Source organism: Sarcophilus harrisii, chromosome 6, assembly GCF_902635505.1.
Source record: "Sarcophilus harrisii chromosome 6, mSarHar1.11, whole genome shotgun sequence".
Classification (NCBI taxonomy): domain Eukaryota; kingdom Metazoa; phylum Chordata; class Mammalia; order Dasyuromorphia; family Dasyuridae; genus Sarcophilus; species Sarcophilus harrisii.
In genome coordinates this window covers 202,301,059-202,328,729 of record NC_045431.1, presented here as the reverse complement: position 1 = coordinate 202,328,729, position 27,671 = coordinate 202,301,059, and the positions used below count along the sequence as shown (strand labels likewise).

The window sequence follows — 27,671 nt, the reverse complement described above, 5'->3', positions numbered from 1 at the left end:
GTAATTCACTTCTCTGAATTGCTGCCCCTGTGGAATTCTCCCAAGCTACATTGTAGTTATAACAGCAAATAAGTATGTCCGAGTTACATAACAGCCCTGAGTCATTACAGAACTCCTGGTGATACTTTCCTTAAGCTTATGATGGTAGCATTTATTGTGTAAGCTTTTAAATGAATTAGTGCCTCTTTCATCTAAATACTTTTCACTTTTAAATGGAAAAAAACCTTTTTTTGGTTTGTTTTCTTTCTTAGTTTTTTAAAAGGCAGGTGAAAATTGTAGACAGAGGCTAGATTTGTGGTCAGTAGAGAAAAGCCCCAACACTTCAGATCAGATAAAACAAGCATTTCCCTGTGGGTGAGCTCTGCTTTCCCCTCTGCCCTTAGAGAGAGAGGAGGGCACTTGCTAATATTTGCTGAGGGCAGCAGCTCTTCCTTATCCACAGAGCCCTGGGGAGGGATAGGAATCTTCAATGAGCCTCTTTTCTTCCCAGCTTGAAAAGAGATTGGGTATTGGAAACTGTAAGTCTCAGCCATCTTCTGTAACAAACAGGGAAACTGCAGCCAGGCCTGGAGAAGTCCCTGCTCGCCCTGGGCACACCTTGGGACCGGTAGCTCCTCCTCCAGGGCCCTTCCCGCCCCGGGAACCCTCAGTCCGAGCCCACTGCGGGTGCCTTGCCATGGCCGCGCCGGTTTGGTTGGGGAGCAGCAGCTGCCCGACCAGGAAGGGCCCGGTTGTGCCGCCCGGCTCACAGGCTCATGGGGCCAAGTTGCTTCAGAGCCCAAGAGCCTGCGTGGGACAGCGTGACTAGCCCCGCTGTGCAGCTGCCCTCGCCCTGCTGAGTTTATGAGGGATGACAAAACAGAGGAGACTCTCATTGGGAATAGATTGTGTTCTGTTTGAAATGGGGCTGTTTCAAGTAGTCTGAGGTCCAGCGTGTTTAATCTGTGATAGGAAGTTGAGTTTGACATGAGTGTGAATAAGCAGCCCACAAATACTTTGTGCTGTTCTCCCCTTTGACCTTTTATTCCCTCTCTCTCTCCCCTAGCTCCCACCTCCTCTTTGGAAACTTCTAGTAGTATCGAGCAGGAGAAATACCTGCAGGCCTTGCTGAATGCCATCTCGGTTCACCAGAAGCTCAGCGGCAGTAACACCTTAACTGTCAGGCCCGCCCTAGCACTGTCCCCAGGTAAGATCTCTTAGAACCGGCTCTGCCTGAAGATGGAGCACGCAGGATGCGGAATCACTCGCCTCTTAGTTTTCCTAGTGATCTGTGCTGCTCCTCTCAACAAGGTGGCCCTGGGAGCTTGCTTAGAAATGAAGTTTGTTATCTGTTCTGGTCGGGAGTGACCAGATGTAATCGTAATTTCTAAAAGTTGGAACGAGGAGGGAAAGAGTAGGAAAGTGGGACAAGATTTGTTTTGTTTCAAGTAAGAATCTTTGTCAACTGAAATTTTATAAAGTGATTCCAAATCCAAATCCAAATTGTGGATGATGCTACAGAAATTATAGGGGAATGTGTATCCACGTTATCATATATGTAGTTTCAACTCTCCTCAATTACTGCACCATCTTACTGCCTCTACTTTAGATGAAGTTTTGCAGTTCAGTATGTTTCAGCTGGATCTGGATGAAGCCATTGAGACTTACATTCATATTCTATTTCAGTTATCATGTGATGAAACTCGATAGGTTCATGTAAAGGTAACCCTGATGTATTAGACACAGGCGCATGTGACTTGAAAAGTTGGTCTACTTGGCAGAATCACCTGTTTGAATCAGCCCAGCAGAAGATGGCTTTCCTTGTAAAGTAACACCATCTAGAAAGCATGCTTGCTTTGCTGCATTCATCATTGAATTCTCTGGCTGCATTAGCCAGACCTAACCCTCCATAATCTTGCAAATGTGTACATTATCTCTGAGAGAGTAACCGTATCTGCTTATTATCCCTAATACAGCTTTGGGTGCTTAAAAAGTACAATATTTGGCAGCAATTGGATATGTTATACGTGAAGAGAACAATGTGTCATTTGCGTAATGTTAACTTGAACAACGTGATAGTTTTTATTCTTCTTTTTGGCTGACTTTAGGCCCTGAGCGAAAGACTTCAGGAGTGTCCACTGTGCTCAAGCAGGTAGTGCCAGGACATTTGGATGTAAATCCATCCAATAGCTTTACCCGAGGAGGTTAGTAAGATTAATTTTATAATTGAGCACTGATATAATTAAAAACAGAATAGCCCTTAAAAAGTGAAAGTAGAAATCTTAAGCTCATAGTTAATTGTCTCCATGGAGCACCTTATTTCTGTTAAATTTTCATGTTTTATAGTTATTTTTTCTTGTAAATAATTGCTTGATGAATTAATAAAATGTTAAGAGACAAGTTGAAATGCAAAACCAAATGGTATCATAATCTGAGGCCTGCCTATATATATATATATAATATATATTTTTTAATTAATTTATTCTTTTTTACTTGAGGACATTTAGAAAATCTAGGAGGGGAGAAGGAAATCACTTTAAAAAATGGCCAAATGACCTAATTTGAAGAATGACTCAACTTAAGAGCTCCCTGGTGGTCCCAATTTTCAGTCACTAGGAAAGCCAGGCCCAACCTGTAGCCAAGCAGAGACCACAGACATTGAACCTTGTTACCTCTGAGCTTCTGATTTGGAGGGTTAGGTGTCATTATAAAAGTAAAGTTTGCATGCTGGATTATTTGCTAAATGCCTCCTTCCTCATAAAGAGCAGCTGATGTTAGGAGGAAGGAAGAGAGCAGTTTAGAAAAGAAAAGTTAGTCCTGAGGGTCCCAAAGGCACCAGTGTGTGCTTCCCCAAGAGAGGGGAGAAGAGCTCCATTTTTTTCTCTAGGTGGATCAAGGAAACAAGCTCCTCACCCAAGCTTCTCCCCTCTGCCTTGTGCCACACATGTACAACTCCTTTGAGCCGGGAATTGTTTCCCATTTTCTTCTTCTTTCTTCCCTTAGTTCAGATCATGAAGAAGTGACTGAAAAAGGCCTCTGTGTATCAATGAACACAGACCTACTGCCCAAGACTATGGCTAAATTGAATTGTCAACCTGTTTGATAATACTCTCATGGTCTTCCAGCCCCTTTCTAGTGTTACAAAAGTCATCAAACATCATTAGAAAGCAACTGGCTTATTGACCAGGCCATTTGGCCAGGCTCACTATGCCCAGGGTCAGGTCCTCAAAAGCACTTTTTCCATTCCATTGCTGCTGTGCTTCTAACCGTAATTTTTGTGCTTCATAGAGACCTCCCCATGGTCAAAATCCCACATTCAAGTATGGTCACTTGTTATAAAATCCATTTTCTATCAGAAATGCAGAAGAACCATCTCGAATTCTGCCTCTTACTTTGGTACAAATAAGTATTTGAAGAAAAATATCAAATATGGGGCCTCCCTAGAGCACTTGTAGATATAATGACAGGATCATGGTTTCATGCTGCTGATATAAATGCCTCTGTATTTATAACAGAGAGATGCAGCTTATGAGTAAAGGCATTTATTTTTAAAACAAGCTCTTGTTGTTGTTGTTGTCGTTATTGTTGTGCTTTTTAACAAACATGTCTTTGGTTATACCAAGTGGTTCCTGAATCTTCTACGGTTTTTTCATCCCAATTTGCCTATTGTACAGCTCTGGTTTATACCGGCCTCCTTAAGTTGTGCTGTCTGACATTTCCCCATCAGCCCAGGAAGCTGTAAAAAGATGTGGTTATTTTATTGAGGAAATGTGCTTCTGGCTGAATGGAGCTCCCAAGAATCTGGTTCCCTTTGGTATAATTCAATAATGGCGCCTCTCAGTTGCACTACCCATTTTAAGTTTCATGGACTATTTATGAAATTTGGTACCTTTGAAAAAATAGGTACTGAAATTTCATTGCATAGGAGTGTGGTTCATCTTTTAGTGTGGGATGAGTTGAATCTTGTACTTTTTTACTATGTCTCATAACATTTTCTCTTCAGTGTTAAATTCCTGGGAAAATTAGTAACCAGTTTTTCTTTCTCACTCTGCTGTGACTTTTGCTTCATTGCCTATCCCATGCCTTCTCCCACCTTTAATTCTACCTACCAGTGTCTGGGCACAGAGATAAATGTTTCATTCAGACAAACCCCAAATCAACAGCTAAGGAAAGAGTCTATAATCAAGGTACAGTTCTCTATGTTCTGAACCATTCATCACTGTCCACCATGTTCATATTTGGCATGTTTTTATATGTCCACAGGGATACTTCTATTTTTATTTCACCATTTAATTCATTGTGCATTGATTTACGTCCCTTTTGTCTCACATATATAAAAGCAGCATGACATACTGGATAGAAAGCCAACAAAGGAGTCAGAAAGCCATGGATTCTAGGCCCAGCTCTGGCATCTTCTGGCCGTGACCCCCAGGTGCCTCTCCAAAGCCATGTGATGGAAAGCAGTTTCCAGTGTTCACTGGCAGAGCACGTTTTCTCACCATGAGATCTCTACATCACTGAAATTAGAGATCAGGTCCAAAAGCATTTTTACCCATGTTCTAAATTTATCAGCTCCCATTCTGTTTCCTCCACTAGCATGGCACCTAAAGCAGACTTAGTGCCTCCTGTTTGAGGACATCTTTTTTGGTGGGGCAGATGTTAACTAGAAAGCCTTTTTCTGAGAGTTGAGGGGGCTTCTCAGGTTCCAGAACATCCTCACAGGCAGAGAGGTATGTGAGGGGTTATCAGGTTGTCCTCTGGTTTGTAGAAAGGGAGCCCTGTGGGATGCCTGTCAGAGAGGACCCTTTCAAGAATGCAAGGAACACTCGAAGTGGCCAAGAATCCCTGTCACCCCATCACTGATAGAAACATTGCTGTCTCTGTGTGCCTAGCAAATATCGCTGTTGCTTTGGATGTGCTGATTATATATGAAATAAACCCTCTCCCCACTGCCCCATGATGTGAGATGAGATGCAACATGACTCAGATGCCCATGACACCTAAGCAAGCAAATGACAAATTGTCTTTTTCATTCAATATGTAATATCCTTGTCTAAAGAAATTCCCAATGACAAATGATATAATGAAGATAAAATTAAGACTTACATAGGTTTCTTCAGTTATTAAGAGTGGACATTCTTTTATTACATTTCTGCATCTGACCTTCCTTTTGGATTTGTCTTCTTCCCCAGCTTCAACAAAATGTGGAATTTTGAGCCATCATTGCTTACTAGGCTTTAAGAAATTTCAGGTTAAAAGAAAATGAGAGAATTCTTTCATCTTCAAAATCTCAGACTCTCCATGACCTCTTTATGATTGATTCAAGGGGATTGATTTCCAATCCAGCAAGGTCTTTGTACCTTTCTTTAAAATCAGAAATTCCAAGTGTGGCAGGAAGAATGTTAGTGACATCAGTCCCAGAAAGTATGGAGGGGAAAGTTCTCAGAGCACCATCTTACTTCTAGCTCCACTTTTCCCCAGTCTCCAGACTGAATACACTGCCCAGGAATCACTATACTGGTGATGCATAAGCTAGCCTTTCTTCCGACAAGCTTTTTATCAGCCTCCAATTCCCAGACAGACATTTGTATAATTCTGTCGCACAAGCCAAATCTTTGTTCTTTCTGTTCCCGTGACAAGCCAACTGCTCTTGGAGCTCCAGAGAAGCTAGCTGTCACTCAGCTTTCAGAAGGAGTTAAATCAAACTCTTCAGCTAAAAACTTTCCCAAGCCAGAGCCTTAAAAATTCTAGAAGCTATGCTCCTGTAGAATGCCAGAAATAGCATTGCTGAGTGACGCACCTATTGGGTGCATCCGAGGAACCTACACAGAAGCCTCTTGTGTTGTTAACGATAAGGACTCCTGTCTGAACTGCACTGAGGTTGTCAAAGCCTTCTGACATAACCCTGGGAGGTAGGCAATTCAAGTCCTAGTGTCTCTGGTTTGTAAATAGGGAAACTGAGGCTCAGTGAAATAACTAGCTTAAGAGGACCTGATTCGTGATTAGGATAGGAACTCACCCATCAAAATAACTTTTATCTATTTCTTCCCAAGTACTATAGTTCATTTTGGAAAACTTTGATTGTAAGAATATGTTAATCCTGTTTGGGATTCTAGTCTCATCTAGCTAGACAAAATTGATGTTGGTCTCTTCTCTTCATAAATGTGTACAAAGTGCATGCTTTTGGTTCCATAGTCAACATGATTTCCAGATAAGATAATTGCATCCATCCAGCCTGTTTTGTAATGTTTGTGCCTCTTGCAAAGGTGTCTGGGCAAGCCTTCGCTCCAGCAATCGCTTTATCAACTCTCCAGCATCCTTCATCGATGTTGGCGCCCGGCTGGCAGGCAAAGATCATGGGACATCCTTCAGCAACAATGCCTACTTACAGAGTCAGCTCCTGAAGCGCCAAGCTGCCCTGTACATATTTGGCGAAAAATCACAGCTAAGGGTAACTAACATTCTCTTTATCACTCAGAAAAGTGAGGACAGCTCTTGGGGCTACGTCTAACTCAGATGCCATTCTTTGTGAGCCTGTGTCTCTAGTCCAGCTTCCCTGCATGTCCTGGGGTGTTCTACAGATAGTGAGCCCTACCTAGTGACTCTGATCCTGGTGAAACCCTGGGGTACCCCAAACAGCCAGCCCCCTTCTCAAATAATGGGTACCACTGGCTTAAAATAACAAATAACTGTCTGCTCATATTTAAAGCCCTTCACAACTATTCTTTTTGTTCAATTTCTGCAAAGCATTGTGAAGAAAGCAGGGCAAGAGTTGTTATCTCCATTTTACAGATAAAAAAACCAAACATTAGAAAGGTAAAGTGAAAGAACCCAATGACACTGTTAGGCAGTGAAAATAAACACACTTATACACATATACACACACATGTATTAGGCACATGTTTATTTGGGGAGGATTATGAGTCTGTGTCAATTCTGATAGCTAATATATGTATCATGCTAACATATTGAATCTAGGACTTCTAACTACATATCCATGACTCTTTTGGGACCCAGTAGGACCTAATTTTGTCAAAGAGTGACTGAGCTAAAATGATATAATGTAAAAGTTTGGAGATCAAGACAATTCTAATTATCATTTGATGGGGAACGTGTCTTACCTTGAAGTCTCTTATCCAGGGAAGCAGGGTTCTGATTCTAAGCTTATACATGTAGAATCTGCACTGAGGCTTTGAAATCCAGCCATAGCAGTGACTGTGCGAGGAACAGGACTAGGTACCTGTGTCGGTGAGGTAGCCTTCCTGAATGGGCATGCTCTGCAGGCCCAAAACCCCAAAGAATTTGGGTATGCTTATGCTAACCTTCAGTTATTCAGCGTATGTTTACTAAGTAGGTGATACATGGCGATTCCATAGCAGAAGCAAAAAAACAATTCATGTTGCACCACCCATCTAACTCTAGTTGTTCTGGGCCTTAGTCTCCTAGGGCAGGTTATGGCTAGTGCATTCATGCACCTGCCTGAATACACCTACACACTATTCATCTCATTGCTTTAGAGCCACAAAAATACTTCAGGTATTAAAGTATCTTGTGTATGTGTGTATATTTACATATCCATGAGCCTTGGAAATAAACATGTACCCAGAGTCCAAAATATTCAGGCTAGACCTAAAGAAAAGCAGTCCATGAAGGCAAAATAAAGTCACTATTCTAAACATACTTTTTTTTTTTTATCACTTTTGGTTTGATTTGATTTCTGTGAGAATCTGTTATTTGTAAAGAGACATCTAGCAGATATCTGTGTCCTTAGACTCTTGGGACAAAAGGAGGAGGAAAAAGATTTGTTGTTGTTGTTTTTTACTGATAAAGTTCTTTGAAAACCCTTTGCAAATGGGGCAAGCCAGTGGATAGCTTACTGGCCTTGGAGTCAGGAGGACCCAAGTTTAAATCTGGCCTCAGACAGCCATGTGACAAGTCATTTGACCCCAGTTGCCTTACCAAAAAAAAACATAAAACCCTTTGCAAAGCTAGTGTGTATTATGTATTCAGGGATACGCATGTTCTCTTCTCCTTCATCCAGGGCTCAGAGCCGATCCTGGCTTTGTTGTGCTATTATTCTGTGGCAGTCACCAGGAGTCCTCCCTAAATGAGAAATGTCTTCCAACAGCAGTAGGTTCCTTCTCTCAGTTAAATTCCCCCTCACTGGGGGAGTCCCCAAGAAATTTTCAGTATGAGATCCCAAGGAAAGTTGTCTCCAAGTAGCCACCTGTTAGTTGAGACAGACTTGGGACACCAGGTATCACACAGAGCAGAGAGTCAGAGCCAGAGCAGAGGCACCTGCTGACCCCCTTTCCCTGCAGCTTCATTCACATAACAGATGAGGAGCAAGGCAGGCTAGTGAGATGCCAAAAGCGGAGCATTCTCATCAGTGGGGCCCATCAGTGATAGAGGGAGCGGACAAGAGGTTTTCCCATTGAAGTCCAACCCTGACGTGTCTAAGAAAGAGCCTAACTTCATCAATATGATTCAGCTGCCACGGGCCACAGCAGAGTGTCACTTGTTCTCTTGGAAAGGAGCCCCATCACTTAGACTGTCCTAGTGGCAGCTGCAGAGCCCACTGCCCAGTGTCAGTCTCACTATTCGTCCCGGACAGTTACACTTCAACACATGAAGCCCTCTCCATCAGCAGCACTCCCAGGAGAGGTATGGCATTCCTCCCAAACGTGCCCTGCTGCCCTTCTGTGAACGTGGCAGCCTGCAGAGTGCCCTGTAGGCCCCACACCAGTCTGATATTAGTACACAACTTGGGAAACAGAATGTTGAAGTTAAATTTGAACTTTTTTTTTTTTTTTTTTTTAGCTCCAAAGGGACCAAAATAAAACACTCATCCTAGAAAACGACCTGTGACCTTAGTAGTAGTTTTCATCTAAGAGTAGTAAATGAGTCCTTGTAAAATGATGGTGGAGGAGCTTTAAAATTAAAATATCTCCTGGCAGATGGGATTAAGAGACTTCTAGGACAAAGTAGTCAATCTTAAAGTTGAAATTAATTTCCAATTGTGAAATAACATTCTAAATAGGGCATCCATCAGTTCAGTATTTCTCCATAATAAATGAGTTTAGTGAATGGTGATTTGTATGGCATCATAGATCAAAAATTGTAAGGAGCCATCTAGATGAGGAAAAACTGAGCACAGAAGCAGGAGGTGACTTGTCTGCCAGCTCACACAGGTAATTAAGTATCCTAAGTGGGATAATCCAAAGAATCCCTTAAAACAAAATGAAACAAAATGTTTCAGATGGAATGAGTATCTTAAAAAGGCAACTTCCTTTGTTAAATGTTTTATAACCTACAATGGGGGATCCAGGGCTGAAAGGTAGATACTTCACTAGCCACACCCTACCTATTAGCTGGCATTTAGCTGCCATATAGGACGGGAAAACAAGCCAGGACAGGAGACCAGAAGATCAAGGTTCACATGGCCAAGGGCATCAGGCAGGTGACTTCACCCCGATGGACCTTGGCTTCCTCCTTCATAAAATAATAATAATATGTGCACATCTTATTGTGAGAATGTGAGCTATCATTTATTGTTATTATTTTCTGCTCCCTGGCTTTCCAAAAAATGTGCACTGCAGGAGCGGTGTAATTTTTTATGAAATATTTTTTGATATAACACTCTTCCCAGCTTAGAGAGGTGCAATATCATATCCTCCCTTAGGATTAACCTAAGGGTGCTTTGGACATTCTTGGCTAACACTCCCAGATTATTGGTGTAGCACAACCGTCTAAAGGATTCCTTCCTGTTTACTTGTATCATCTTTTCCTGCTAATTGACCCATTTTAAACTAACAGATTAAACCCAGCCAGTTGAAAACAGGCTTAAAGACTAGATAGTTAAGAACTCAGTTAATATTTCAGCTTTCCTCCATCTCCTTAGGACAGTTAGATAGTCCAGTAAATAAAGTGTTGGGCCTGCAGTCAAGAAGACCTGAGTTCAGATCTGTCTTCAGACACTTATTGGGCAAGATGCTAGGCAAGTCACTTCACCCTGTTTGCCTCAGTTTCCTCATCTGTAAAATAAATTAGAAAAGATAAAGGCAAACCCCTCTAGTATCTGTGTCAAGAAAACCCCAAATGGGATCACACAGAATCAGACCTGACTGAAACAACTCAACATTAACAACCCTCTCTTAAGAACCTCACATTGAGAGCAGTTTTTCATGTTTGAATGACACAGGTGACATAGGGAGGAGGAGGTCACCTCAACCTGTACAAGCTTTGGAACACCTTGTATTTGTAGGACTTGAAGGACACTTCCTGTACAGCAGTTGGAATTGGCCATACCAGTTCCCATTTCTTCTGAGGCATATCCACATGCTTAGGACTGGAGTTTGAGACAATATGCTAATAATATTGTTGAAGTTCATCAAGTAATGTCAGCATTGCTAGATAATTCAGTATTTCTTCTGAATAACTTTTGACATTTTTGTTCACAGGGTTTCAAATTAGAATTTACTTTAAACTGTGAGTTTGTTCCTGTTGAATTCAATGACATCCGGCAAGTGAAAGCCAGCTTTAAAAAGCTGATGAGGGCTTGCATCCCCAGCTCTATTCCTACTGATTCTGAAGTGACGTTCCTCAAGGCACTAGGAGACTCCGAATGGTTCCCACAGGTAATCATTTGGTAAAACGGGTTCCTTCTGAATCCCCTCAGATGCCCAAATCCTCTGTGTCTAAGAGGACTAGGATCAGCATTAGGAAGGACTGGATCCCGAGCTTCCGGGTAAGCTAGTTAGGGAACATCAATCTTTGAAAACCATTCACAATCTACAAGTTAGTGTTGAGTACCTTTGTGGGAATCCCAAAGAAAAAAACAAAATTTGGCCATGGCAAGAGATGGGTGTACCCCTCTTCTAACCCCATGGCCTAAGTTATATTTCTGTCCTCTTATGCTGCTAAAGAAAAAAAGGTTAAAATCATTTTGACAGCAAGAAAATAAGGGGAAATCTGAATGAAATCCAATTCAACAAAAATGTATTAAGCCCCTACTATAGGTAAGCATTGAAGATATTAGAATAAAAATGATACAGTATAAACTGTATTCTAATGAGATATACAATATATACATGTGCAAAAAAATAGAATGTAATTTGAAGGGAAAGAGGGCTTTTACAACTAGGGAAAATTTAAAAAGATCATGGGTACAAAATGGAGGTGAGGAAAAAATACATTCCAATCATGGCGGATGGCTTATGCAAGTAACATAAATAGGAGATGGATTATTAAATTCTGAAAACAGCTAGTGGTCCAGCTGAGCTGGAATATCTAGTGTATGAAAGGGAAAACTATGGCCTAAGGCTGGAAAAGTAGTCTGGAGCCAGACTGTAAAAACTGTCCCTTTAAATTTTTCTTGAGAAGAAAGATTTTTGAGAAATGGTGTAGTAAGATTTGTGCCTTGGGGACATTCTATAATTGGTGGTTGGGTAGGTTAGAGAGGAGAACGTCTGGAAGCAGGGAAACCCAAGAAGGAGGCTCTTAGAAGAATCTAGATGAGAGGTAATGAGGGCCTGAACTAGGGCAGTGGTCACATGAGTGAGGATTGTAGAGCATCAACAAGAATGGCTGACTGATTGGGTAGAATGAGTGAGGAGGAGGGAAAAATCAAGTGTTACAAACTGACTTGGCCACTGGTGAAGCTCTTGATAGGAAGGAAAGACTGGAAAAGGAATAGTTTTATGTTGGACATGCTGCATTTAAGATACCTGGGGAACATTAAAGTGAAGATGTCCGGCAGGGGGTTGGCTAGCAAGGAGGAATCTGAGGTAAGGAAAGGAATTGGAGATAGAGATATGTACATCTCTATGCACTGAGACACCAGGGAACGTAAGGGTAGGAATGGAAGCTGTGAGGGGGGAAAAGAGAGTTTTCTGAGACTCGCATTCTTCTTGGAGAGCCCTGGCTTCTGATCCCAGGAAGGAGTGGCCAAGGAGTCCGTGTAGGGCTGAGGAGGGCTTAGCACAAAGGTGATAGAGCCGGAGAGTCACTGAGTGTGGTGGGTCACAAATTGTGCAGTTGGAGAGAGCAGCCTCGGCAGGATGTGGTATTCGTATTTCAGGCTGATGAATGAGCCATGAGGGAAAAGAGGCAGTGAAAATAGACTGTTTTTTTCAGGAGATAACGCACAGAGGATCAGATAAAGGTCTTTTGGTTGGTTGGGTTTGGGAGGCATTCAGGATTAGGTGACTTGCTATAGGTCACTCAGCTAGTAAATGTTTAAGACCAGTTTTAACCTCCAGCCCCCATGACTCTAGGACTGGCATCCTGTTCACTGCACCCCCTAGCTTCCCCTTGTTTATTTTAAGAATAGAAGAGACCTTTAGAGGACATTATGCTCCGCCCATGCTTGGCCATTGGAGTTTACAAACTACCTCCCTTGACAGTTTACAGTTTACTTGGACGGATGGTAGCGGCTGCCCTGCTTTCTCCACTCCAAGGTTTCTACACGATCTTCCCCAGCTTCCCTAGAGCGCTGAACCTGACTCGTCCTGCCGCCGCCGCCATTCCCAGCCCCTCGCACAGCATCATCACTGTGCCCTCTGCCCAGTTCAGTTACTCTCAGATGCCTTCCTGCCCGCAGCTCCTGCCCCATGGTTTCTCCTCTCCAACTCAGCTTTAGACTAGGTCTCTGTCCTTCATCAGCCTCTATCTGTCTCTTGTGTCCTATGGGATATTCATTTGATTGTAAGAAAACTTCATTCTTTGACTTGCTTTACAAGCACTGCCTTCATCTCCTGGCTTTAACAGAAACCTGGCCTTGCCCTAATGGCAGCACCACCCTTAAAACTAACTCCAGGAGAAGCAGCTCCTGCTCTCTGGCCTCTCAGTCTCCTTTACTACATCAATTACCCGTATCACACACCTAAGTTTGGATGTGCCCCCCAAGAACCATGATGCCAATCTTGGCAGAAAGTTGACTTTCCTTATAAGCATGTTGAATTTGTAATGTACACATACAAGTTGAAATGGCTTTTAAGTTGTTGTAAATATAAGATTGAAACCTATAAAATGGGACATCACCAGCATAAAGGTATAGTTGAAAATGTGAAAAAAAGATAAATTTTTTGAGCACAAGAATGTAGAGCAAAAAGGACTGAAAAGAGGGCCTTGTATACACATTTACATTCGGGGCAGGAAAAAAAAGTATTAACAAAGATGAAGAGGAGTGATCAGAGAGGAAGAAAGAAAACCTGGAAAGAGCAATGTTATGGAAGCTTAAAATAAAATAGACTTTCCAGAAAGGGAGTAGAGAAGAAAATCGGTACTATCAAATATTGAAAAGGGCCAATGATATTAAAGATAGAGAAAAATCCTTTGGATATGGCAGTAAAATTGTCCTTATTGATGTCAGATTCTATGAGTTAAGAGAGGGACATGGAAGGACTATGAAAGCAGCAGGTGTAGTCCACTCATTAAGAAAAAAGAAATTGTGGTAGAAAAGAGAGTGTTAATTAATGAATTCAAGGAAAGTCTTAGCACTAGTTTTTTTTTTTGCCCAAAACTATGGTTTTCATCATTAGATGATATGGATCATAAGCTAAATGGAAGGAAACCAAAATAAGATTCATCTATTCTATGATGTTCAAAAAAGATTTTTTAGATTACATTATGTCTGAGAATTTAATTACTTAACTCTTCATTCAGAATACTTTTTGCTTGTTCCTAGATAGCCCTTCTCCTGGGCAAGAGAAATAACAAGAGAAAATAATTCTAAGTTGGAGCAGAATTGATCATGTTCATGTGTAGAGCTGGCCCTTGGAAACTTTAGGAAATAGATTTTCTTTTCAATACCCTCTACCTCTCCCTTCAGAATTCTTCTTTCTTTTCCTGGCTCCTCCTTCCACCTTCGCCCCTTCTCTTTACAATTGCACTCAAATATCATATCCAACCAGACTGCCCCAAAATTGGGATATCACCTAAGATCTCTTTCCCAAGCTCTATGCTTTAACCTTCAAATTTATCTTAGCATCCTATTCAACATGCAGGCTTGTCTGTCAGTCCCTGGTACGTTCAGTCCCCAGTTCTTTAGAAAAGTTATGTTCCCTCAATACCTAACTCCTCAGCAAATCATAGTATGAATAATAAATAACAGATTCATAGGCTGCACTCAGACAAAATTTAACAGAGAACTCATGGACATACCTACTCCAATACCTACTCCAAAAGAATTATAACCATTGTGGCAAGCAAAAGATTAGCAGGCATGTTGGGTAGATAGATGTTCAGGTACAGGAGGGCATTTTTCCCCGTTCTCTGCTTAGAAATGACAACAGAAAAGACTTATATGAATTGATACAAAATGAAGTAAACAGAACCAGGAAAACATTATACACAATAACAGCAATATTGTTTGATGAAGAATGGTGAATGACTCAGCTATTCTCAATACAGTAATCCAAAAAATATCCCAAAGGACTAATGATAAAGTACACTGTCTGCCTCCAGATAAAGAACAAATATTGTTTGAAGACAGATTGAAGCATCTACTTTTCACTTTCTTTTATTCTAGTCTTCTTATATAAAATAATTAATATGGAAATGTTTTACATGATTGTACATGTGTAGCCTATATTTGATGGCTTACCATCTCAGGGAGGAGGGAGGGAAGGGAGAGAGAAATAGAGGAAGGGATAGAATTTAGAACTCAGAACTTAAAAAATGTTTTTTAATTGTTTTAACATGTAATTGGTAGAAAAATTTTTAAAAAGCAACACCAGCCTTGTTTGGGGGGCCACTCCTACTTACTAGAATATGTACATGTGGACAGCCCCCCATTGTACTGCCAAGAAAGTGATGAAGGCTTCTAAAATGTTGGATGAAACTCTGTTTCAAATTTACGGGAGGACCCAGGCAAAAGTCATATTGGATGGGCCGGCACAGAGCAATTATAGTCACTGGAGTGAATCTCCAGTGCAGGGGGATCACAGGTCACAGATCAAGGTTTTTTAAATGTCTCCTTGGCTTTGGCCAGCCCAGGCATATTCACTGTAAAATCTACCTACTGAGCTCAAGTCATCAGTTTATTAAGAGAGCTTTGAGTCAGCTTAGTATAATCACTAAGAACAAATGGAGAAAGCTTTCTTCCCATTTGATTACATAATAATTTTCATGATCAACAAAATATTTTCAGCAGTACTCAGCTAAAATGATGGGAAGCATTTTTAAAATCATAATCATCTAGCATGTGCAAGACAGATTTCTTAAATGCAAAGATCATCTCAAACCTTGCTTTGAAATTCTAGCAGCAGAATCCTTGAGGGCGTATCCAAACTTAGAGGTGTGCTATGGGTAACTGAACAAGAAGTTTTTGTGGTCAAATTCCCTCATTTGGAAATTTTAAAAGCAGACATTCAAACAAAATGCATTTTATCTTGATTTTGCTGAAATAATGCAGTGTACAGACATTCCTGGGGTTGCATCATGCAGATGGCTTAGCCATGTTTATGGCACAATAACATGTCACATCCCAGGTTGACACAAAATCTGTGTCCACAGTTGCCAGTGCCATAGTGCTCTGTTAAATCGCGATCTCATTGCCATCCATCTCTCAGCTCCACAGGATACTGCTGCTGGCTGTGGTTGTAGCCGAAGTGCTAGAGAGTGGCTCCTCTGTCCTGGTCTGTTTGGAAGATGGCTGGGATATCACCACCCAAGTAAACTTCTTGCATGAATTTTATACTGTTTTTAACTTTATATTTGAGTGTCAGCTTAGTTTAATTGTCTGTCGAGTAAAGAAATCCTGTTTTGAATGTGTTTTTTCCATACAAATATTCAGGCTGTGGAGTTTTAGCACAATTAAACAGCAGCATCTTGAGGGCAAACAGAGGGCCTCCAAAGTCAGAGAGCTGGACTCAAGGACAGCTTCCTCACAGCATGGCCCGTATGGGCAGAGGAAGTGTGCTCCTCCTTTACTTATTAGTTAAACTTTGGTAAAAAAACAAACAAAAAAAAAAAAAAAACAGATGATTTTACCATAAGCCAATTTGTTAATTATAGGTGAGGTTATTCTGGAATGGTTCAAATTTCGTGTTTCTTGGAAAAGAATATTGTAGTCAAATTTGATTTTGAGTTTTTACAACTTACTAGAAAAATGCATAAATGAATTTGTTGCAGAGAACTTGATCTACTAGTGGCAATGATTTCACAGCTTGTTTATTTTACTTTGTAATAGCCCTTCTGTCACAAGGGCCTGATTGTGGAGCTCAGGAACCTTTTTCAGGCTTGCTGCTAATCCCTGTCTCTGACTGTGTCCTAGGTGTCCTCCCTCGCCCAGCTGCTCAGTGATCCATTTTATAGGACTCTGGGAGGCTTCCGGATGCTGGTGGAGAAAGAGTGGCTCTCCTTTGGCCATAAATTCAGTCAGAGGAGCAACTTGACCTTCAACTGTCAGGGCAGTGGCTTTGCTCCCATCTTCTTGCAGTTCTTGGACTGTGTGCACCAGGTAATCACGGTACAGCCGAACTTGTTGGGTCTTCAAGGGAAGGGAAAGGAAAGAGAAGGGAAGAAGCACTTGCTATGTGCCAGGTGCCGTGCTAAGTACTTTGCAGGTATTATCTCTTTTGATCCTCACAAGGATCCTATCATTATCCCCATTCTGTAGTTGAGGAAAGGGAGGTGGACAGAAGTTAAGTGACTTGCCTAGGATCACACAGTCAATAAATATTGAAAACCAGATTTGAACTCAGATCTTCCTGACTAGACCTAGTGCTTTATCCACTGCTGTAAGTAACTGCCTCAGTTTATCAACTTAATGAAATTGTTGAACTTTTTGAAGAAAGTTATGAGCTGACACTGGCTAGTCATGATTAAAATAAGCCTCTGACATCTCTGATGTCTCTATCAGTAAGAAAATGAAAATGTTTTCATGTCACAGAACAGGCACTTGGCCTTCAGAACAAGGCTGATTGACATAAAACTATTTGAACAGGCTTTTTAAAGAAAATGTCTATTGAGTAATTCTAACTGATTGTAAGCAGCATCTGGTACAGTTGATTACCTCCCTCCCCCCAAAAACAAACAAACAAACAAACAATCCAAAAAGAACATCCATTTTCTGTCAAAGGAAATCCCAGTCTTCCTGAAAGTAGCTTTTTTTTTTTTTTTGGCCAGGAGATAAAGATCAGAACTGTTTTCTGTAAAATCATCTTTGCTGACCTCTCAGGAAAATGTCAACGGACATTTTAATTCTCAAGCCCACAATAGTGTCTTATACTGGAAAGAGCCCTAGACTATGATTCAGGAGACCTGGGTTAAATACAGAACTAGGCACTAGTAGGCTATGTGAACTCAAGCAAGTCATTTCCCCCCTTCCTTTTCACTTTTCCTCTTCTGTAAAATAAGTGTTAGTCTAATTCATACACACAAAGAAGTTAGAACTGAAAGGTTCTTTAAAGATGATTTAGACCAACTATCTTATTTTATGTATGTGGAAATTGAGGAGAGGAGATGTTCCTAGCCCAAGGGCCCAGAGGAAATAGATGGTAGCTAGGATTCAGCCCTGAGTCTTCTGATGCACATTCCAGTGCTCTTTTCCACTCCACTGCTGGGAGAGCTGAATGCAGATACTGCTAAACATATAAATAAAAGGTCTGGTTTAAGAAAGAACTGAAAACTGCAAAATTCTGTAAGCTAAACAATGGAAAATGGCCCAGATTCCAAGCCTGATTCAAAAAAATGTGAGACTATGATACAAAAGTAATTGTCACCATATATTCCAACATATTTGTCTCCTAAGTACATTAGTTATGTTTTAGAACCCTGGATGTCCTTTTAAAATGTTGTTATCAAAAAGGGAGGAGGGGGAAATATGTGGCCAGTGCATTTAAAGGTAATCCGACACACCAAAAGCTAATTTTTAAAAAGTGATAGGATATAAATTACAATGAAATAATCATTACGTCTTATGATATGGAATCCCAGAGGTGTAGACAGCAATCAGTTTTAGTATTTGAGTTTTGGAGATGGCTCTGGCCTAATCCCCTTAAAATACAGATAAGGAACTGAAATTCTGAGAAGACCCTAGGGTCTGTACCTCCCCTAAGATCATCTAACTGGTATGTAGCAAATCCTCAATCTAGTATTGTAGCTTCTACATTCTGCTCTCTCTTTATGTGTTTTGTCTTTGTTATTTCAGTACTTCAGCACTAAAACACTAATTGATGGATCCCTTTAATGATGCAACTCCCAATCCTCCATACCATATCACCTTGTCTTTTTCTTGTCCACATCCTCCCAAACATCACAGACATGGGGTCCACTTTGTTTGCAAAAGGTCTTCTTTAAGGTCTTTTTATTACTATGTGAGTACCAAAGTCCTTTTCTTTCTAATGATTTTTCTTGTTCTGTAGCTAGATCACGCCCTTGTTTCACCAGAGATCTCTTTGTTGATATCTTTTATGCTACTTCTTACATATAATTTGTCATTTCTAACTTGTTATGGATCATTTATATTTACCACACACTTCTCCACGTGGGAGATATACAATTTTGATTTGTTGGAAATGGTGATTTCTCCTATTCCCAGCTATGTAGCATTACCAGAAGAACACTGATATTGAAAAAAAGGGTCTCTCAAAAAAACTCAATCCAGGCTGCTTCCTTTCTGCTTTCCAATTCTGTGAACATTATTTGCAGCGTATTTCCAGACTATGTGTACTGTTAGACCAGTACAGAGAGGTCTCCATCCTCCTTGCAAGTTATTGTCTGGACAACAGGTATCCTTCATCTGCTTGGTTTTTCTTGTGTAGATTGTTACCATTTTTGTGAGTATTTATGAATTTAATTCTTAATGAATTATATATTAAACCAAGTCAGCGAGCGTTAATTAAGCTATTGTTTTGTACCAAGCACTATGCTAAGTGCTAGCAATACAAAGAAAGGCAAAAAAAAAAAAAAAAAAAAAAAAAAAAAGCCCCTACCCCGCAGGGCTCACATTCTGATGGGGAAATACAGGACATAAGAGGAAGCTGAAAGAGTTAGGAGTTAGGATGGGGAGAACATCTGGACTGTCAGGGGAAGAGCCAGAGAGGAATGCCAGAATGAGTCCAAGACAAGATGGCAGAGGGAAGCCTGAAGCTGCTTGAGCTTTCCCAGTTTCCCTCTAAAACCACATAAAACCAACCCTTTGACCAGAGTCTGACAAATGAAACAGTCTCCAGGCCAAGAGAGAGCGGACAGACTTCAAGAAAAGATCCGCCTCCCAGAGGCGAAGGAGTGCTCAGACCGGCTCGGGCCGCTCTAGGACGGCCAGTGAGAGGAGCTTCCTCCCCGCGATCGGCAGCGGAGCCCTGGGGCCTGGCCCAGCTTCCGAGCAGAGCCGGAGGGGCCACCAACCCAGGGGCCTCTGCGCTCAAAGCCAGGCTCAGAGCTGTGGGGCAGAGCAGCCCTACCCCGAGGCAGAGCTCAGCCGTAAGTCACAGCATGGGGGAGGGGGACAAAGGAAGAAAGTGAGCAAGAAACAGACGAGAACCACACCCGCCGAAACCCACAACACCTTGTGGTGACAAGGAAGGCCAAAGCCCCAATGCGGGGGAGATACAGTGTCCGCGTGGGAAACCGCAACTACTGACCGCACTGGCCTCGAGCCCAAAGAGCTTCCTTACACGCACTCAGAGAGAATTTTAAAGGGCAGATTAGGGAGGAAGAAGAAAATTTGGGAAAAGAAACGAGAGCTATACAAGAGAGAGTCAGTAGCTTGGAAAAGAAAGGAAAAAAGCTGACTGAAGAAAATAATTTCTTGAATAATATAATTGGCCAAATGCAAAGTAGAATTCTCTTAAGAAAATAACACCTTGAAAAGTAGAATTGATCAGATGGAAAAAGAGACACAAAAGCTAACTGAAGAAAATCGAACATTAAAAACTAGAACTGGGCAAATGGTTGCTCCCAGCCCCTGGGGCTGATGCATTATCAATTCAAGAATCTAGGACCTTTGATTCACAAATCCTGATCAAAAGCACCCCTTTGAATTCCAATAGAAGATCCCGGCTTGCCCCATCCCCCAATGAATCTGAGCCAGCTTGGGCTCTCACAGCCCCCATCCAATCTGAGCCAACTTGGGACTCCACTCACAGGCTCCTTTAACTAAATCTCTCATTATAAAAAGAACCAAACTAAAATCCTGTCTTGGCAGAGGTTCCAAACATGCCAGCCCAATGCTCGGCACACCAAGGTTCTCTGCCCACTGAAATACTGTTTCTGGTGCCTCTTTACTCTCACCTATTTCCTTAACTAGACTTTAACCTTACTTCCAATCCCCATAATAAATGTCTTTTATCAATCTAGGTTTTCGGGTCTGTAAATTCTTTTACAGGGGACTCTTGCGCCTCCACTAGACCTCATTTAACTCCCTGACCACCAGAAATTCCAATTTCATTTGGGCACCCCAAATCTAAACCTCATCATGGTGAGCAAAAAGGATTGATACCCAAATTTTGAAATAGAGAATAAGACCAGGTTGTAAAGAGCTGTAAATCCCAAACAAGCACAGGAGTTTGTATTTGAACCCTCTAGAATACGCATGGCCATAGTTGCATTTTAGGCACAATCACTGTGGCAGATATTTTTGAGTAAGGAGGAATGTGAAGCAGAAAAGAATCAATTAGGAGGCTATTTGAATAGTCAAGGTAAGAGGTCATAAGGATCTAAATAATGTTGGAGTTCATGTCAGTGCAGAAAAGAAAAGGAGATGGACAGAAATAATTTGGGGGCAGATAAAATGTGGTAGCCTGTTGAATATGTGGTAAGAGTGACAGTGACAGCTCGAAGGGGGACTTCAATATGGTGAACCTAGGGGACTGGGAAGATAGTAAACAGTGAAATTTAAAAGAGTGATGGTTTGAGAGATTGTGATGTTTAATAAATTTGAGAGGTATAATTACTGGGCAGTTAATAATTTTACTAGTAATGCTAGCATTATATTAATAAAAGGAATGACCATTTGCCTATATCTCTTGGACCAAAGGCAATCATAGCAATATGCTCACAGCTTACATGCCCTTAGAAAAATGCATATTCTAGCAGGTGACCATTGACTCTGATTGGTTAACAGTTAGTGACAGATAGACCTATTCTAATCAGGGGCTTGGGAGAGTGGCATCAGTTGCTCTTGGACAAAGAGATTGCCTCTACATCCAGACCAATCACAGCCTTGGGCATTCTAGACAAAGGATCTACCTCTGGCAAATTAGCTTGAGTGTAACACAATGAGCAAGAATTCATTTTAGACTGAAAGTCTTTTCTAATGATACCCAGAATGAGGAGAATGTTAATCCTGTCTTTTGTCAGCCCTGTCCTTAAGAGAATGGGCTTCAGATATGGAAAAATCTGTGTCTCCCCAATTTTAATAAGTAGCTTAATATGAGAGAGATTTCTCTCAAGATAAAATCATGAGTTCTATTTTAAGCATGTTGAGTTTGAGATACCAATAGTAATCTAGTTTAAAATATCCAATAAGAAGTTTGTTATGCATAACTAGAGCTCAGGTTCAAGATTGATACTAAATATAATAATTTGTGAATCATGAGCATTAAGATAATTGAAGCCATGTGAGCTGATGAAGTCATTAAGAAAGAAATTTAGTTGGAAATACATATAAACTATAAAACTATGATGAGCGAAATAAAGACCCAAATAATTGGAGTAACATTCTGTGTTTGTGAATAGATCGGTTTACTATAATAAAAATGACAATACTAATTAAATTAATTTATATATTTAATGCAAGACTAATAAAAATGCCCAAAGTTTTCCTCATTGAACCAAATAAAATCAAAGTATGTATATATGTGTATATATATATATATATATATATATATATATATATATATATATACATGCTGATTAAAATGATCTCAGACAATATAAATATATTACAAAATGTTCATGAATCTATTTAGAAGGGTCTGTTCTGAGCCTTGATGTCCAAAATTAGTACAATATATCATCTGCACACGAGAGCATATGGAAAACTTGACTCCCTCTGTGGACATGATGCTAAATATTCTTCCTGATAGAAGCAAACATCTCTTAGCATTCATGTTAAGTAAGGCATAATCCAGAGCTGTTTGGACGCTAAAGATGTTCCCCATTATTGGTTCTACTAAATTAATATAATACTTTATAGTTACTAAGTGCTTTAAATACATTAATTCATTTGTGCCTCATGACAGCCCTAAGGATCTCATTTTTAAATATTTTATTGTTCTCACTTTTCAGATGGCAAAATTGTGACCTAGAGAGACCAGATGACTTGATCTAAAGACCATAACTATGAGGTGGCAGTTATATTGATATAAAAAAATCCATATGAAAAGAGTATTTTTGTTAGGTTTGACTCTGGGATGAAAAACAAGGTTTTTCATATATTGCATATTGATGGCTCACCAAACACAATGAAAGAATAGGGATAGCTGCCTTTTCACAGGATTAAAGACGTTTCAGCATAATCTCAAGTCTCATGAAATCCTCTTTTGATTTAGTAACTCCTGTAAGCATCACTTCAGCAAAAGCAAGCAGTGACCGAGTGGGCAGGCCTCCTTAGTCAGAGCATTCAGAATGTGCTTTTGTTATTTGCTAGCTACCCCAGAATGTTGTGGGACTTTCAAATGGCTGTGTGTTTTATGTTGGAGTGGAGCAGTGGAAGCTCAGGAGGGTTGTGGGTGAAAAGTGTCCAAGGTGGTGTTCCATCGTCTCTCGTAGGCTGGTCTGAGGAGGAGGAGGAGGAGGAGTGCCTCGTTGGGCCCCCTTTTGGATGACCTTCGGGGAGACATCACAGTCCTAGGCAGTCTGCTGCCAGAAGTGGCTGTGTGAAAGAAACCACTACCCACAAAACATCTCCCTTTGACTCTTTTCTCCCCCAGTTAACTCTTTGGGACTTGCATACGGAAGCCTCAGAGCAATCCAGTGAAGTACTACTTGAGCTTATCCATGAATTCAAATCAAATTACAAAGAAAACACACAAGGTTCTGCCTCCTAAATTAGAACTGCCTCATGGCATAAAAAGCCATTGTTGATGCCAATAGCTCCAGGTGTCAGCTGAATTACAAATGCTAAATCACTGTTTCATAATAGCAACATCTGGCAAGTTTCTCCTCCAAATGACAGTTTGGCTAAAGTGATGTCATTACAGGAAGCTTCGTTTGCTTTCAACAATGGAGCTCAAATCAAAAGAACAATCACCCAAGCACCAAGAGCCAATCAGTACAGTAGCTTGCTTTCCAAATATATGCCTGTAAAAGGCCTACCTTATCAGGGAATCTGTTTTCTCTGAGCGTATCTCCCTTGGAATTCTGACATGCTTCCAGGACAAATCTGGAGAAAGCCATAACGATGGTACATTTTTTATTCTAAACTCTGATGGAACTGACTCACCAGGGTATCTATAGAAATAGTTACCAAATGCCAGCAGTCTAATTAAGGCCATTCAAAAAAGTAAGGATGTAATCCGCTCCATTCAAGGTTTGATTTCATGAGGTGTCAGCTAAACTGGAAGATGGGAATGCAGATTTGGGCTCCTCTGAGACACTTCCAGATGGGACATAAGGAGTGGAAGTGGAACAAACACTAATCCTGTGTCTCACTTTTCAGCTATCAGCCTATGCAAACATGGCTAATCCAGACTGAGCTTCTGAACAGAACATCTTCCTTTACTTGGTCAAAGGAGAACAAATCATAGCAGTTTCATGTCTTCCTGGTCCACAGTTGGAGTCCCAGAATGGCCTAGCTTCAAAGAAGCTCTCTGGTACAGTCCCCTGAATGGCCACAGTCCGGAGCTGGGAAGATGCACAGCTGCTCGGTATTAGCCCTGGGGTCCAGACCCAGGACGTCTAGTTCCAAGTCTGTGGCTCCTTCTCCCGGGCCACATTAGTCCTCTACACTGGATTGTCATCTTTTCTGAAATGATCTGTAGCTTGAAGTCTGTACTTCCAATATCATGATAGATCCCCAGGGTGAGAATTCCATTTTAATTTGATGGGATTCATTAGTTGTCCATCTCTCCATCATCTTGGCCTCTCACTTTAGGAAAGTACTTAATGATACAATAGTCCATCAGAAATGATGTAAAAACACAGAGTTCCCCCAAATCCACTTTACTATATTTATTAAAGAACTGAGATACTATTTTCCTTCTATATTAGGAGTCGTCACTGAAATGCTTTCACAGTCCAGTTCTGACAATTTTCTTTGAAACCACATAGAGCCATCTTTGAACTTAACAAAGCCTGGTACTTGTAAGGACATATTCAATTTAGAACAAATGGAGAAAAAGTGTTTTGTTTATAGTAAGAATTTCAAAGCCTGATTACAAGTCTGATTTCTGATGGCTGTCAGCTACTGGTTTGTTCACCCAGTGAAGTACAGAATATTGGTGTTTCCACTGGCAGGAATCTGCAGGAAGCCCACCAGCTAAGTTGGGGCAATGACTTCTTTCCCAAAAGCAGGTAGACTTTTTCTGAACGCAATGCCCGCGGCCCCTGGCCAGCCAGGCTCCTTGACATCCAGGGGTATTGCTGAAGAACCACACAGGACTTGGAGTTCGCTGCTGTCCTGGGGATGCAGAAGTGCAGGCTCAGGCATTAGAGAATCAGATCTAGAGCTTCTGTCTTGGATGCCCAGGTCCAAATGTCAGTATATCTCGGGCATTTGGAATGAGATTCTATCTCATATGGAGGCAAACTGTCAACCTGAATGTTAACGAGGAAGGGAGAACCTAAGGACGATGCTAATTACAGTCGTGTGATAAGGACTGCTTACCAGTTATGCCGAATTACTTTGCAGTAGGACAATTTGCATATTATTAAATCACTCCAAGTTAATTTGAGTGAGTTTTATAGGATTAGAACACTAAGTTCTGTTCATGTGCACCCAGTCTTCATAGTTTGTTGCTTCTCAAGCATGTCCATAGTATCGGAATTTGGTCTAATCTAGAGATCATTGTGTACAATCCCTCCTTTTAACAGAGAAAGTTAAGGCCCAGAAAGGTCAAGTGATTTGCATAGAGCAACTTTGTGGCAGAGCTGGGAACAGATCCTGGATCTTCTAACTCCCAAATCAAGGACTTTTTTCCATTCATTCTACTAACAACTTAACAGGGAGTTATGGCCTTGTTTCTTCAGTCACCTTATCCTGTCCATGCACATGGGACATCTGGGCAGCTAACTAGAATGGTGGCTGACTGTCCAGCTGTGCAATTAATCTGGGGCTTGACAGGCTAGGGGCCTGACTGTTCTCTTATTGCTGCTTCCTGAACTCCATGTTTTTCTAGATAAATTATGAGCATTTTATCAAGAATCCGGTTAACAAACAGGCTAAGAACATGTTGAATGCACCTTTCTTCACTGTAGGAAATTAAGATTCAGCTATGTAAATTATGGCAAACAACATGAAGAACAGTATACATGACTTGGAATTCCTGCTTCCTTTTGGAGTAATTAACATACTATAAAGTGCCAAGTTTACCTTGGCTTGCAAAATACAATTGAATATATTTGATGCAAGATGCATTTTGGAGATGATCAACTTAAAGAACAAAGTTGACTTTTACAAATGCTTTTTGAAAATTCCAACTGTAGTGCTAATTTGAAACAGCTTTTTAATAGAGTAAAATTATGATTGGAACTTTATTCATCTAGCCAAAGATGTCCTAGCTTCCAACAAAAATATTTTTTGGCTTAAGCAGAATAAAGCTAGAGTTGGATGTTCCCTCACCCTCTCCTTCTCCTTTTCTCTCTCCCTCCCTCCCTTCGTCCTTCTCCCTCTTTCTCTCTCTTTCTCTCTCTCTCTCTCTCTCTCTCTCTCTCTCTCTCTCTCTGTTTTTCTTTCTCGTCCTCTCCTCTCTCTCCTTCTGTCTCTCCCCTTCTCCCTTTGTGTTTCTCTTTGTCTGCCTCTCTCTCTCTTTCTCTGTCTTTCTTTCTCTCTTTCCCTCCCTCTCTCTCCCCTTAGTCCTGGAAGAATTAGAGAATATATCATCTCTATAGTCATATCATTTGAATCCTAGAAACTAACCCATCTTCTGCCAGATTGCCTTCCAAATATAACTTTGAATATTTAATCTTTGCAAATCCCAGAACCCTTAGCAAAATCCCTTTATTGACTATTCTAAAATTCTCAATCTTTCTCCAGTCCCCACTACCTCCTACATCCTTAGTCTTGGCAAATAACCTTGTCTTTTACGGAAAAAAAAAAAAAATTAAGGCCAGCTGTGATTTGTTTCACCTTCTCCCCTCTCCACTTCATCTATCTCCGCCTTTATCTCTTTCTTCCTTCCCTCCTCTTTTTCAAGACTAGCCATTTTCCGATTGCCTTTGACCCTCTCCCCTCCCATCTCCTCTAGGACTTTGTTCCTCTCATTCTCTTTTCCTTTCCTCTCTTTTATCTTCAGTCTCCTCATTGACTTTTTCCTCTTTACATCCAGTCATGCTCAGGTCTCCCCATCTTGAAAAAGCCAACATCTGACCCTGCCAGGCTGCCCCCAGAAAGTGCCCCTTTTGAAAAGACATCTCTCTGTTTGACAGACTGCATTCCTAAAATTCCTATCTTTTGGCCTACAGTCAGCTCTCACAAGAAGCACAGAAGGTGTAACTTGTGAGAAATAAAAACACTAAATTGGAAGTTAGGAGCTCTGGTTTCAAATCCCATTTTGGCTACTAACTAGTTATGAACAAGTCAGTTCTCTCAGAATCTCAATTTCTTCCTTTGTAAAAACAGGGAGTTGAAGGTATTTATTTCTAAAGTCCTTTCCAGCATTAATATTTGACTGCCCTCTTAGATATTTGATGAAAATTGTCATGTCTTTTGGTGGTCCGCATTTCTTAAAATTCTCCATCCTGCAGGATAGATATGGCCGTTCACAGTGCTTGCATAAGCCAGGCGTCACCAATTAAATTTCTTTTGCTTAAGGTGAATGACCTCCAGGCCTTGCCAGTTTCTATATGGTTGTACCTTCTAGTCCCTTGAGTACAACCATCCTACCTACCACTATTCCCTGAGGACCCCTAAGTCTTTATATCACCTCACTAATGCACCTTTAAGATTCAGAGACTTGGCTATCTATCCTGCAGATGATCTCCTCCTAAACTTGTTGTTTCCATTAAGAGTGTACAGCTTCTCTTGATCAATGACTCTCTTACTTTTCTGTTTATATCTACCATGCTTGGTAGATTCTAAATGCTTAATAAATGATTTTTTGTTAAATCACTCATTCCAAGATAAATATTCCTGGTTTCCTGACCCCTCACCATAGCTGTCATCCTCTGTTTAATTCAGCAGCACTTGAGTATAGAAACTTATTGAATAGGACAGAAGGGTAATAGAAGAAGGGGAAGGGAGAGCAGATTGGGATAAGTAGTGTTCAAAAACAAAATGATTTTGAAGAGGGACAGCATAAAAGGAGAGATAAATGGGGGGATATAGGAAGAGAAAAAATACACAGTTAACATAACTATGAATATAAATGGGATGAATTCACCCATAAAACAGAAGCATTGCTTACAAGAAACATACCTGAAGCAGAAAAACACACAGTAAAGGTAACGAACTGAAGCAGAATTTATTATGCTTCAGCTGAAGTTAAAAAAAAGCAAGGATCAGAAAAAGCAAAAACAAGAATATATCTAATTAAAAGAGATAAGGAAGGAAACTACATCTTGCTAAAAGGTGCCGCAGACAATGA

At 40.8% G+C, this 27,671-nt stretch overlaps 1 protein-coding gene across 4 annotated transcripts in view; it reads left to right on the top strand.

The window, feature by feature from the left end:
* The window catches only part of SBF2 (SET binding factor 2), a 430,203-nt gene that overhangs the window by 377,501 nt on the left and 25,031 nt on the right, over window positions 1-27,671 (top strand). Inside the window, exons 28-34 of one of the 4 annotated variants that reach the window (XM_031941974.1) lie at window positions 1,046-1,186; window positions 2,088-2,183; window positions 4,092-4,166; window positions 6,246-6,430; window positions 10,440-10,616; window positions 15,552-15,653; window positions 16,256-16,441. In XM_031941974.1, coding sequence (XP_031797834.1) covers window positions 1,046-1,186; window positions 2,088-2,183; window positions 4,092-4,166; window positions 6,246-6,430; window positions 10,440-10,616; window positions 15,552-15,653; window positions 16,256-16,441 — 962 coding nt within the window. The remainder of the gene's footprint in view (window positions 1-1,045; window positions 1,187-2,087; window positions 2,184-4,091; window positions 4,167-6,245; window positions 6,431-10,439; window positions 10,617-15,551; window positions 15,654-16,255; window positions 16,442-27,671) is intronic. The other 3 variants (XM_031941976.1, XM_031941975.1, XM_031941977.1) reach the window with 3 other exon arrangements.